Below are 14,148 nucleotides of genomic sequence, written 5' to 3' on the forward strand. Positions count from 1 at the left end.
CGGTGTCAAGTGCAGCTGCCTTGGGTTCCCCATTCACGCTTAGATCTATTTGCTGATCTGGGTCAGGGAGCATCTCTACAGGACTGATGGATACCTTAGGGGTCACATGGAAATGAAAACACTTTACAGAGTTTAGCCGTTTATTGCCTTCATGGGATGGGAGAAGAGGGGGAAGAGATGGGGTGAGAGAGGGGTGCCTCAGCTGAGCGCCAACTCCATCTGGTCAGAGCTGGCCAGAAAGGAGCAGGGGTGGGGACCAAGCACTGGAGATGCGGACACTTCCACGGGCCCCACCCCCTTGGGCCGTCCTCCCACACCCCTGCTAGCCTGATTGGCAGGCTGTGCCCACCCTCTCCAATCACGCCTGTGGTGGGTCCTGGTTGAAGGGCTGGAAGACAAGGAAGATGGGTTTGTCGGGCATCAGGATGAGGTTGAATATGGTGTCCACATCACTGAGATGCTGCAATTCAACCTTGAAGCTCTCCAGAATCTGAGAAAGAGGGGTTGTGGGCTTAGGAGAGAGGCAGGGAGAGTCTGTCTCCCCCAGGCCAGGCTTATTCACCTGTGAGCAGTGCCTGTTGAGTGTGATCTGAGAGGCTCCAAGGGGTCTACTGCCAGCTCCTACTGAATCCTGCGCAGAGCCTGAACACGCCACTAGTGCTTTGTCCCCTTGGTTCAGGCTTTCACTTTGGTTTCTACAAGACCTTTCCCACCCCACCCCCATCCCATCACCATTGTGGGGAACATATGACCAGGGAGCACCAGTGGGTGGTAAGTGGATTTGCCCAGAGAGGAGACAGCAAGGAATTGTGGAGGAGGGGAGACAACGTAATGGGAGACAGATGTCCCCAGGCTTGACTCACATGGATGAGGAAGAGGGTCATCTCGAGCTCAGCAATCCGCCGACCCACGCACTGCCGTACACCCCAGCCAAAGCCCAGGTTCCGGAAGTGAATGAGGTCCCTGTCTTTACCCAGCCACCTGGTTGGGTCAAACTTGTCCGGATTCGAGAAGAAGGCAGGGTCTCGGCCCATGGCATAGATGGCCACTTGTACCAATGTCTAGGGACACAGTGAGCAGAGGTCTGAGTAGGCCTCACCTCCTCACAGCCAGGAGCATTACCCAGCATCTCCACTCCTGGTCCCTAGCCTTGCTACCCAGCTGTGCAGCACAGGACGCTGCCCACTATGTGACCTTGAACGAGGCCTCCCCGCCTTCCCTGAGCCTCGCCCATTAAATGGGCGTGACTGAAGACTTTAGGCCGGGCACAGCGCAAGGGATTGCCCTGCCCCTTTCCTCAGCACCAGAGGGTCCCCAGAGACCCAGGCAGCCAGTGGGATCTCCCTCCTAACCCTACACTCCAGCAACATTCCAAAGACCATCACCCACTGTGTCCACCACCTCTGCCCTTCATTCGGACTTGGACCACTGCCACCAAGGACCCCACCAGCCAGCTCCAGGAAGAAAGGCAGGACAGAAGGCCCCATCGCCCCCATCTGTACGCAACTGCAATCTGCCCCTGGCCTCGTCTGTCTGACTGACAGAGCCTGCAGCCCTCCTGCTGCACCTACCTTGGCAGGAATCATGTAATCTCGAAGAACCAAGTCATTTGCGAGGTATCTCTGTAGGGTCACGGAGATGGGGTGGAGTCTGCCAGTGAAAAGCGTTCAGAAGCTGATGCCCTAAGGCCTGGACGAAGCCCTGCACCTGGCGTGGCATCTCAGCCCCAGCTGCAGCACCCTGGAGGACCTGGAGGCAGGACCCTTCTCCCTATTCCCATCTATCTTCCCCAGACTTCCCACTTCCTGCTACCAGTCTCCTCCACCAGCGCGTTCTTGTAACCCTGTGCACAGGCACCACCCTGCCCCTGCCCAGGGATTTGTGGGGCGGGGGGGGGGGGGGGGGGGGACAGGCATAGGTGGGGGTGGGCTTGCCTCAGTGTCTCCTTGATACTAGCTTTGAGGAGCGGGACCAATTGCAGCATCTTGCTTATGTCTCCCTGGGCCTGGCGCCGGGCATTCAGGACCTCCTCCCGCAGCATGTCCTGCACATTCAGGCTGCGTGCCATCTCATACAAGTGCCACTGCAATGTCATGGATGTCTGACAGGGAGTGAGAGGGTACAGAAAACCAAGAGGACAGGTCACTCCTGGGGCACCTAGACCCAGGCTAAATTTTCGTTGCCAAACACCTCTCCCCACCCTTCTCCCAGTATCCAGAAACCACCATCCACAAAAAGCAAAACAATTCGGACGGCAAACGTCCAAGAAGCCTTTCTTGTGGCCCAGGCAGGAATGTTTGGGGCAGCACTTGTCCCTGCCCTCCCCCTCATGTCACCAGAGCCCACCCATCTCCCCAGCCAGTAGAGGGTCATCCACATAGCTAATGCCTTCTTCCAAAGGACTCCAGAGGCCCTAAGAGGCCAAATCCTACTTCTGTAACGGTTGTACTCCTGAATGATTGCCATTCATCTTGAAATGCCTGTTAAATGACCAGCCCTCTCCCCAGTAGAACTTCCCCCTAAACTTAACATCTGCCTACAGCAGCACAGCATAAAGTGAGGCTCAAAAATGCTGAAACCAGGGCTTCCCTGGTGGCGCAGTGGTTGACAGTCCGCCTGCCGATGCAAGGGATACGGGTTCGTGCCCCGGTCTGGGAAGATCCCACATGCCGCGGAGCGGCTGGGCCCGTGAGCCATGGCCGCTGAGCCTGCGCGTCCGGAGCCTGTGCTCCTCAACGGGAGAGGCCACAACAGTGAGAGGCCCGCGTTACACAAAAAAAAAAAAAAAGCTGAAACCAGAACAACCAGACCTGTTTTCTATCAGTATTGCAATTAGCACATGGTATATACTGAGATTAATCTCAGTGTTGGCCCAAGGTCGTGACTGTTAACTTTCACTGAAGGTATGAGTGACCCTCGTCAAGCCCCACAGTTCAGATTCCTCAGTGGTGGGACCCTGGGCTGGAACAGCCCTCTGCCCTAGGGCTAGGATACGAGTTGTTGGCATATTATCTTACCAAGGACCATATTTTGGTCCAAGAGGTTTGGACATGCTCCTTCTTCTTCCCAGCAGAAACAATTGTGAAAAAATGTCATCCAGTCACTTCCTGGCTTGAAATCCTTGCCTGGCTCCCTGGAGTCCCCAGATCAAGTCCAGAGGCTCTGACCGGACCCATGGACCCCCTCCAACACTTGCCTGTTGCTCCCAGCCCACCGCCACCTCTCTCCAACATGCTCCTCATGCTCTAGCCACACTGAGCTACACACAGCTCCTGAAGCCCAGAAATCTTCCTCATGCTGCTCCCTTTTCCTACAATTCCCTTCCCCAACCTAGGAAGCAAGTGTGTACTCCTTCCTCAAGGCTCAGATCAAATGCATGTATTTGTCTCAGTACTTCCAAGGCTTGACACAGAATGGGTACTCAGGAGATACTTGTTTAATAAGGTAGTCAACTAAGTTACTAGCTGTGTGACCTTGACAAAGTTCCTTAACCTCTCTGTGCCCCAGTTTCCTTATCTGAAAAAGGGTTGTTTGTGAATCCTAAATGAGTTAACACATGTAAAAAGCTTAGGACCCTGCCTGCCACATAGTAATTGCTTAATAAATGTTACCTAAGAATAATAGCTGCTTTGGTGCAGGTGAGCTTTTTTCGGAGATCTCTTCTACATGACTGACAATGAACTATATTTAAAATATGCTCAAAGCCTCCATCTGTAGCCGAGGGACGGAAAGACCTCCATTAGAGTACCATGTAAATATGATACGTAGGAAATCAAGTTATTCACCTAAGCATGGCACATGCTTCTCCCCAGTCCTGAAATGCTATTCCTCCTCTGTCCTCCTGGCAATAAGAGGAAAGACAAATTGATTTTACTCTATGGAACACTCTCCCTGTCCTACAAGGCCATGTTAGTCTCTCCCTTCTTCTCAGCGTTGTCAGTACCTGGCACGTGCCTCACCATCCAGCCCTGTAATGCGGTGAGGTAGTTATCTGTGTCCATGCTACCTCCTTGTCATGGGCTGATCTTGTGTCTCTCCCAAATTCATATGTTGAAGTCCTAACCCCCAGCACCTCACCATGTGACTGTATTTGGAGATAGGGCCTTTAAAAAAAAAAAAAAAAGGTAATTAAGGTAAAATGAGGTCATGTGGGTGGGCCCTAACTGAATAGGACTGGTGTCTGTATAAGAAGAGAAGGAAGACCATGTGAAGATGTAGGAAGAAGACGGCCATCAATAAGCCAAGCAAGGGGGCCTCAGAGGAAAACAACCCTGCTGACACCTTGATCCAGAACTGCGAGACAATATATTTCTGTGGTTTAAACCACCCAGTCTGTGGTACTTTGTCATGGCAGTCCTAGCAAGCTAATATACTCTTCCTCTCTGAGCCATCTGGGAGATTTGAAGTCTACTATGTTCACCTTTATAGTCTCAGTGCCCAAATCATAACTAATAACCACGAAACACTAAAGAATTAACCCTCACCATCACATTAGCTTGAGAAAGTTTAAGGTATTGGAAAAAGGGATGGCACATAAGACAGAGAAGTTTTGACTTTCAAGAACAGAAGTTTCTGGGGCTTCCCTGGTGGCACAGTGGTTAAGAATCCGCCTACCAACGGAGGGGACAGGGGTTCAAACCCTGGTCCAGGAAGATCCCACATGCAGCGGAGCAACTAAGCCTACGAGCCACAACTACTGAGCCTGCACTCTAGAGCCCGGAGCCACAGCTACTGAGCCTGCGCTCTAGAGCCTGTGAGCCACAACTACTGAGCCCGTGTTCGCTAGAGCCTGTGCTCCACAACAAGAGAAGCCACCGCAGTGAGAGGCTTACGCACTGCAACAAAGAGTAGCCCCCGCTCGCCGCAACTAGAGAGAGCCCATGCGCAGCAACGAAGACCTGACACAGCCAAAAATAAATAAATAAATAAATTATTTATTTATTTTTAAAAAAGGACTTGGCCATCCAGGACCTTTAAAAAAAATAAAGAACAGAAGTTTCTGAGGTATTGTTCGGCCTCTGGGAGACACCACAGATGATGCCTTCAGACATCAGGGGCAGCTTTTCTGAGGTCCTGCCTTCCTTCCTGACTCGGAGTGAGCTGTGTCACCCACCTGTGCCTAGTCACTCCCTCCTCAGAGGCAAAGAAAAAATGGTGGATCAGCCGCAAGGCATGCTCCATCATGACCAGCGTGACCCACCCTCCTAGGAGATTAGCATCTAGGAAGTAGAGTCAGGACAGGGAGATGGACCCCACATGGACAGGGTTTCAGACAATGAGGCAGGCTAGTGGGAGGGGGCATAGGGGCACAGGAAGGGACAGGATGTGCCCCTACAGCCACCTCACTGTGTCCTCACCGTGTCCACGCCCCCTGCAAGCATCTCTGTAATGTTGGCCTTGACGTCCTCAGAGAGCAGCTTGTCATTTCCCAGGAGCCGGTAGAGGATACCTGGGTAATTGGTGAACTCTCTTTTCCGTCTCAGGTCCCAGTAGAAGTTCTCGGTGTATTTTTCAGCTGTGGGGCAGGAAGAAAGAAAATAGAGTGAGGCCAGGACTTCCCTGGTGGTCCATTGGTTAAGAATCTGTGCCTCCACTGCAGGGGATACAGGTTAGATCCCTGGTTGGGGAACTAAGATCCCGCATGCCATACCATACGGCCAAAAAAAAAAATAGAGTGAGGCTCTCTGCAGAGGGGAGGGAAAGAGCACGATCTCTGGTGGGAGGTGGTACGGGGGCTTGGGGATTCTAGAGCCCTGCACTTTCTCAGCTGCCGTCTTTCTGAGCAGCAGTCTCTGCTAAATCCTTCATATCTGTTTTTTTGATTTATTGGCCATAGCTCTTTGGGGTAAGTGCTATCATCCCCATTTTACAGATAAGGAAACAGAAGTCCATCTAAGATAATGACTTGCCCAAGGTCACAAGGGTGTCAGGGGCAGGGGCAGGATTTGACTCCAGGCCTGGCATCTTCACCACATCCCAATCAGCCTTCTCCACCCTTTACCAATCTCTCTCACCAAAGTCCTGCTCTGTCACCAAGCACAGCTGTGTCTGAAATACTGGTGCTTAACCCATGTTGGGAATCACGGGCTCCTTGGAAGAATATGATGGACCTCTTAAATCCTCTTTCTCCAGAAAAATCTAATCAGCCCACCATATTCAGGGGTTCCTGGGCCTTCCTGATGCCCATCCCTGCCCACCAGAGGGTGGGTTTTCTACATGGCAAGCCAGTGCTCATTGACATAACTTGGGACAAAGAGGCAGGCTGAGACCTGGAGCTTCCAGCTGACTTTCTCTCTCCCTCTGTCTCTTTCTCCCCACTCCCCCAAATCTCATCCCTGCCAACCGAGGCCCGGATTTCCCATCTCCTGAGGTAGACAGGGCTCTCCTGGCCCCCACATATGGCTGCTCAGGGTACAACCCTCACCTTTATTGAAAATTATGTCCCATGCGGCTACATGGTCTCTCCAGGTCTTGGTCCTGAACAGACGGAACAGGTCTGGAGGGAGGTTGAGCATGGGGACACTAGTGTGGAACATCTGGTAGACGGCATCAATGAACTTCTGGGCCTCAGGGTCCACTACTTCGTCCAGCATCCCCAGGCGCTCCCCAAACATGACATTGGTGATGGCTGCAGGGGAAGCAAGGTTGAGGAATCTCTTCCAACCCGACCATCTGAGAGCCTCTGCTCCCAGGAAACCATCCCATCCAACACATAAGAACCCCTGCACCCAACCTCAGCTTCCTGCAGTAAAGAAACTGAGGCCTGAGTCCCAAAGGGCTAAAATTGCAGGGCTAAGGAAAACTGCCTTTCTGGCGGCCAGTCGGGTCCTTCAGAGGGTCATGTGGCAGACCCTAAAAAGGGATCACTTGAGTGGGAAGCAGAGCCTCCAGCCCAGGCTGGGATGAAACTGCTCAGCCCCTCTTCCCCCAGCACCCCCAGCAGCCTCTCGGCTTTCCTCCTGGAAAGAGAGGTTTCTCGTCTATAATTGACCAAAGTGGCTAAATACTTCCTGAAACATGTCAGATGGGTGCCTGGGGGACATCAGTCCCTGGTAATTGGCCATCCAGGGCCCACTCTGGCTGGACATAAGAAGACACAACAACTCCAAGGTTTTCCTACCTCCTGGGTCAGCAATCTGAACGCTGATTTCATGCCAAACTCTGGGCACTCCAAATCTCCTGAAGAGACCACATGGGCCCCCATCAAGCCACAGGGCCTTTGCATGTGCATGTTCCCTCTGCCTACGCTGTCCAACCTCCTTATTCCATCTGGATAACTCTTACACATCCTCCAATACCCTGCTCGGATTAACCACCCAACCCTCCCCTTCCCTCCCAGACCTCAAAGGGAAGGTCTCCGTCCCAGGAGATTTGCGGAATGAAGGACCAAGCCAAGCCTGGCTTTTGGAGGAAAGTGGCAATAGGGACCTACATTTTAGAGACTCTTGCCCCCATAGCATGAATCAGATGAGAGCGTGCAGCTCCCCCTGGGTGGCTGATGGCAGAGAATGTGTTCAGCGGCTCATCTCAAGCCAATCCCGACACTTCTTCAGGGTCTGTGTTGGGTCTCTAGGTGGGACGCTGGGTTCTCCCTCCCCCAAGACTGTGGCCAGGTAGGTCCAAGCCCCTTACACTCAAAGGCGAAGCGAAACAGGTCTTCCCTGATGTCCCCTGAGAACTTTCCAGAGCCCTGCTGCTTGATGCGCCTGTGCAGGACGCCGACGAAGTCCTGAGACACTGGGTTCAGCAAGGGAATGAAGTTCTTTATGGCCTCTGGAGCCATCACCTCCGTGTTCAGGACCAACCGGTCTTTCTTCCAAGCTCCTGCCTTCCTGAGAAAACATGGGCCCTCGGGCCCTCACGGTCACAAACCCCAGGCCTGGCAAACACAGAGGGGGCTGACTTGGCTCTCCCAGGAGGCTGAGCCACAGCTCACAGTCCAGCACTCCATCCACGTCCTCCTCTGCCCTCACCTCCTCCCAGCTTCTGCCTGGCCTGGGCGGGGCAGCGGGGAGAGAAGTGGGGAAGTGCGTGACAAGAAAAAAAGAGGCTGAAGGAGAACAAAACCCCAACCCTGCTCTACTCTCGCTGCTGCTGCTGCTTCAAGCCAGAGAAATCATATTCTTAGAGCCTTTAAGCAACTTTCCAACCCTCTAGTCTTTGCCTCTGCTACAGGCCTGCCCTCCTCACCACTTCCCCTTGCTCCTGGCCAATCTCACCTCCTACCATTCAAGGGCCCCTCTACATCACCTTTTCTGACCCCTGCACAGACACAATTGAGCAACCTCTGCACCCCCAACACGTCCCATTAATCACATTGGTGGAGAATCTCAGGTGCCCAGAATAGGGTTAATGCCCATTCTTATTCTCAGCTTACGGCCCATTCTTGAAAATAAATCCATGCAAAGCCCTCTTTGTCGTTTTGGGGCTTTGTTTATTTACAAGCATGTTATTATGAACTCACCACCCAGCAGAAAAACTAGGAACTTGACAATAACTTACAGATGCCCACCTGGTCCTCCCACATCCTGCCTCCCCGGCTAAGGGGACCATCAACCTGAATCCCTTGTTTGCTTTTGTATATAGTTTTATCTGACCGACACGTATTTCTAAAACATACTTTTTAAATACGTATACTTGTTTTCAACTTCTTCTAAAAGCTGTCATGATTTGCTTTTTTCCCTCAATTTCATATTTCTAGGTATCATCTGTACTGTGGTGAGTCACTGAGTCTGTTCTTTTTGACTGGGGTATGCCACTGTCATTCATTCCTGCTCCTGTTGGGCATTTAAGTGGTTTCCAGGTTCTCACTATTATGAACAACCCTGTTGCAAACATTCTAGTACATGTCCGCCTCGGGGGGGGGGGGGCGGGGCAGGATATTCTCTGGAGTATATGCTTGAGAGCAGAACGGCTGCATTGTAAGCATGTGAACGTTCAACAGCAGGAAGTAATGTCCAACCATTTTCCAAAGTGATGCCATCAGTTTTCAGCCCCACTAGCAAACTATGAGCATTCTAGTTGCTCTATATCCTCACCAACACTTGCTATGGTCACATTTTAAATTTTTGATGAGCAATTTGGAGGAAAACGGTACCTATTACATTTAATACACTGATTTGTTCATGTTTCTCACTGTTCCTTTAGGCTATAAGGGACTCACGGTGGCAGGGCCCTGCCCTACTTGTGACTCAGAACCCAGCACAAGGACTGGTACATAGTAGGCACTCAATAAAATGGAACTTAATGAATGAACCAGGAAATGAGGACTTTTCAAGGTCTTTAATTACTCAGTAAGATCTTCTGCCTGACCATGTCGCTGAGGGTTGGCAGGGCAGTTCACCATCCCCATCATCTGTTTTATGGAGGCAGGAAGATGACAGGGATTTGTCTAGAGGCCCCAGATAGAAAGAAAAGGCAGGGCACGCATGGCCCCAGCCCCTCACCCCCAGCCTCTGCCCTCGCCACAGCTGCCCATCATCTCCCTCCAGCCCCTGGGAGATGGCCCAAGACTCACTTCAACAGGACCCCGATGGGTTTCTCGTAATACTGGTGATAGGCAACCCAGGGTGGGATGTTGTATCGTTCTGGGTTGGGTCCCTCGAACTTAAAGAGAAGGGCCACATCTTCAGGGTCGATGATATAAACTGACTCCAAGTTGCCGAGCTTCTCTCTGGAGGGGCAGAGAAGGGGTGCTGTGATGTAAGGTTTGAGGAGAACCACGCACACCCTGGGCAATCAGGACACAGTTCTCGGCTCGTCTGTAACCACCTTGAGGCTGACAGCGCAGAGCAGACAGGCCTGGGAGTGGATTCCGTTCCACAGCCTCCTCGCTGTGTGACCTAAGTCCCTTACCCTCTCTGAGTCTCAGTTTCCTCAGTGGAGATAAATGCAGTACCTGTCTTACAGCTGCTGAAGGATAAGATGATATGAAGTCTAGGGCTGTGATTCCCGTGAGACATTCTATAAGTGACAGCTTTGTGCTTCTCTTATCATCACAGTGGCTCCTGCCTACCTCAGCACATCCCCAAGACTTACCCAGGGCCTTCTATGGACCATCAAGTCCTCCATGTTCATTCTTCCTTTGTGTCCACACTCTCAGCACCCTCCACCCTCTCACCCAGGCAGAGCTCAGAAACATGGCGCCTTCGTGGCAGCTTGGGGTGACCCTGTACTGCTTGTCAGGCAAGCCAGGCACCGGGCCAGGCAACCCCTTCTAGGCTCTAGGATTGAAGTTCTGGGAGTGGCTGCCCTGCCCCCTGGAATCAGATGTCCAACAAAGTACCTTGTCGCTATTAAAATAAAACTACAGTAAAACGTCAGACCCAGGGTATAAATATACCTCAGAGCACTTTGCGGAGAGTATTAAAGCACAGCTATTGTGAAACAACAGAAAATTCTACTTCTCACTTGCATCTGCCTTTTGCATAAGAAAGTTAATTCAAGATACCCTTTAAAAAAAAAAAAAAGGTCATGAAGAACCTAGGGGCAAGATGGGAATAAAGACACAGACCTACTAGAGACCGCACTTGAGGACATGGGGAGGGGGAAGGGTAAGCTGGGACAAAGTTAGAGAGTGGTAGTATATATATGGACATGTATACACTACCAAACGTAAAATAGATAGCTAGTGGGAAGCAGCCGCATAGCACAGGGAGATCAGCTCGGTGCTTTGTGACCACCTAGAGGGGTGGGATAGGGAGGGTGGGAGGGAGGGAGACGCAAGAGGGAAGAGATATGGGGATATATGTATATGTATAACTGATTCACTTTGTTATAAAGCAGAAACTAACACACCATTGTAAAGAAATTATACTCCAATAAAAATGTTAAGAAAAAAAGGAATTAAATATATTTATAAATTACGTTCTTAGAGTAAAATAGCAAAATAAAAGATACTTATTTCTAAAGAAAAAGAAAAAAGACACACTTTAAGGTAAAATATCATGGAACATACAGGTATAAGCCAAATTCTCATTCTCTCTCTCTCCCCCCTCCCTCCCCTCTCTTCCTCCCTCTTCCCGGAGAAAGGAGAGGGAGGGGGAAGGGGGAAGGGAAGGATGGGGAGATGGAAAGAGCACTGCTTTAACCACTGACCCATAGAGCCTGGGCCTACCTTCCGCAAGTCTCCTTGGCGAGCCATGGCCTCCTTTTTTTTTTGAATTTAATTTTATTTTTTATACAGCAGGTTCTTATTAGTTATCTATTTTATACATATTAGTGTACATATGTCAATCCACGGCCTCCTAGAAAATCCTCTCAGTGTTTTCCCAGCTGCCACACAGCCTCAAACCACTGACTCCATTAAAAAAAAAAAAGCTAAGCAAAGTCCTTGAACTGCTATTGTTATTATCAATTCCACCTCTGGGAATCTAGCCCAAGGCAGCTATCTGACATCAGACAATGATGCCTGATGGATGAGAATGTTCATAGCAAAAAAATGGAAAAGGATGTGTAATAGCAAAAAAAAAAAAACCTAGAGTGGACTAAATGTCCACTTTAAAGAACTGGCTAAAAAAATATACCTTATCCATGCTATGGGCTACCATGCTGCCTTTTCAAATTATCTTAAAGTGAGAAAAGAGAAAAGAGAAAAGAAGTCCTCCATACATTGCTATAGGACAACGCCAAACAGCGTATAAATATATTCACATTCTGAATGGAATATAAATAGTCTCAAAACTGAGATTGTATCTGATTTCAATTTTTCTAAATTGTTTGATAAAGAACAGGGACAGCCTTGTATTAAGGAAAAATCCACAAAACTTGTATTTTAAATTCCTCACGTTCATTTAGAAGTTTGTTATTTCAAGGCTATAGCTAGAATAGTGACACACTGAACTGTAAGTTAGACAATCAAGGTTCCAGCCTTGGGTTCGCCCTGATGAGCCGTGTGACATTGGTAAGACCCTTCTCCTCTCAGGGCCTCAGTTTCCCCATCTGTAAAGTGGGGATAATAGCACCAACTTTAAGGACATGTGCCAAGGCTCAGATGAAAGTGACTCAGAAAGTAGAAAGGGGTTTTATAAAATAAAGAGCTCCTACGGGGACTAGGGGCAGGATGGATGAGGCGGGGTGGAAGAAGGGGATAACGAGAGAGCTCCATGAAGTGAGGTTGGGGATAGAGGCCTGGAAGAGAGAAAGAGACAGACAGACAAGGAAGAGACACTCAGGAGCAGACTTCTCCCAAGCCTGACATTCAGTCTGGCGGGGTGGGGGGGCAGGCAGCGCCCTGCCTCCAGCCAGCTATAAAAAAGTCACTTAAGACTTCAAAAGGCATTGTGGGAGAGGGAGGAAGTGACCCTGACTAGGGAGCTGCTGGTCCCCTACACAAACTAGCCTCCTCCCCCAGCCCACCTATCCAACCAGCTAACATGTCCTACATGCCCTTTCCTCATCTCAACCCTTTCACTTAAAGTAAAAGTAAAGTATTGTCCCTCCTGGTGTCCCCTCCCTGCCCTCCCATCCCCCTCACCTACGCTCTCAGAAAAGAACTCAGCTGTGTCTTGAAGCCCACCCACCTTAGAAACTGCTAGACCAGAACAAGTGAGGCCTCCCACCAAGGGCAGCCCCCAGACCCCACCCCCATCCCAGGGCAAGAAGGTGGGGTACACAGTGGTCAAAAGACCGAAGGCCCTTCCTCCTGGCAGGAAGCTAGGCAGATGCTTGGGGAAGAGGGGCTCCAGCCAGGCCTAGTGGAAGGGACAAAATCAGCTGCTCCAGAGCTGCACAGGGCCAAGGGCCGAGGCCAGCGCCCCAGCAGGACAGGGTTCTAGCTGAGGGACCAGGGCAAGAATCCTAACCTCTCTGAACTTCATTGTCTTCTGATAATAGGGATGATAAACTTACCTTGCAAGGTGTGCTGCGGATAATGGATGTAGGGAGGCATTTGTCAGGGCTTGTTCTCTTAGCATTCCCACCTCCCTAAAGTTTCAAAGGGTATAGGACCTGGGGACTGTTGAGGCCTCAGGGCTGGGAAGTGAACCCACTGTCTGGGAAGCCTTATCCCTTCTCCTGCCACCCCCAGGCAGGAAGAAATAAAGCCAGAGGTGAACAAGAGCCTGGAAGGGGAGGGCAGACCATGCGAGGAGAGGGGAGCCCAGCAGGGCTGCCCTATCCCACCAGCCCCCAACCTCTGCCAGGCTTACCTGTAAATGGGGCCATACTTCTGGAAGTTCTGGACGTGGTGATAGTGGATTTTCTGTGAGCCCTTCTCCCTCCAGAAACGGTATAGGTTAAGCCAGCCATTGTCACCAGGGGTGGGGATCTCGTTGAAGGGGCGAGGGGTTTTAGTGGAGATGCCGGCTCCCTCTCCAGTGCCCACCCTGGGATGCCCCAGGCCCTCCCGCGGGGTGCTCAGGAGGGGCTGGCAGCCTCTGACCAGGACTGAGTGGAGCGGAAGCCCCCTGGCCAGCATGCTGCCCCTACAACTGCTCCTACTGCAGCAGGGCCTGACGAGGTGACTCTGGCCCTGGGCCCCTAGAGCCCAGCTTATAACCACCAGCTCAAGGTTAAGCGAGAAGCTGACAAAGCGGTCAGCCTCCCTCCTCCTCCCGCTGGCTCCAGCCCACATAGCCCCTCCCAGACTCGAGAACTGTAAAGAAAGAATGTTGTCCACCATTCCAGTTCTACAAAGATCAAGCCATTAGCCACTGCGGTCACCCACCTGAGGGGAACCCCTCTGTGCACCCTGAGGGAGACTTCAGGATGAAGAAAAACAGGAAGCATTTGGATTATACTGGCCCCTAGAGAGTTGAGATGTATATCTAAGGAAAACTTTCCATGCCCCTGGACTCTTGCACCTTCCCCTACATAGAAAAGCACTAAAAGCATTAACTTGAGATGTCTGTTGATTGTGATTAGCAGTAATCTTTTCATGTTAGGCTACATGGTTTTTTTCCAGCAAAAAGTTCATATAAATCGTGGCTTCTCCCTTACTTTTCTGGAGCAGACCCTCAGAGCTATCTGAAAGGCTGTCTCCTAGGCGATAGTCCTGTAGGGTAGCAACACTTGCCACCCCAAAATGTCTCTTTGGAATGCAGATTATTTCAAGATGAGAACAATCAAGGCCCAAAAGACTTGGGAAGAGACTGACCTTCCCTTTAACCCCCTGAAGAAGAAGTTAGATAGAAGGCCTGTTTCAGGAAT

The 14,148-nt window shown here is 50.8% G+C and overlaps 1 protein-coding gene across 1 annotated transcript; it reads right to left on the minus strand.

Moving 5' to 3' along the window:
- Positions 1 to 201: 201 nt before the first annotated feature.
- On the minus strand, positions 202 to 13,417 carry CYP11A1 (cytochrome P450 family 11 subfamily A member 1). The gene is made up of 9 exons (XM_033852626.2): positions 13,149 to 13,417; positions 9,518 to 9,673; positions 7,633 to 7,832; positions 6,425 to 6,628; positions 5,358 to 5,515; positions 1,935 to 2,101; positions 1,572 to 1,650; positions 864 to 1,061; positions 202 to 490 (listed from the first exon to the last, which is right to left on the minus strand). The coding sequence occupies exons 1-9, from the start codon at positions 13,415 to 13,417 to the stop codon at positions 359 to 361; spliced, it is 1,563 nt and encodes a 520-aa protein (XP_033708517.1). The 3' UTR covers positions 202 to 358.
- Positions 13,418 to 14,148: the final 731 nt, after the last annotated feature.

Source organism: Tursiops truncatus, chromosome 2 (genome assembly GCF_011762595.2).
Source record: "Tursiops truncatus isolate mTurTru1 chromosome 2, mTurTru1.mat.Y, whole genome shotgun sequence".
NCBI classification, from domain to species: domain Eukaryota; kingdom Metazoa; phylum Chordata; class Mammalia; order Artiodactyla; family Delphinidae; genus Tursiops; species Tursiops truncatus.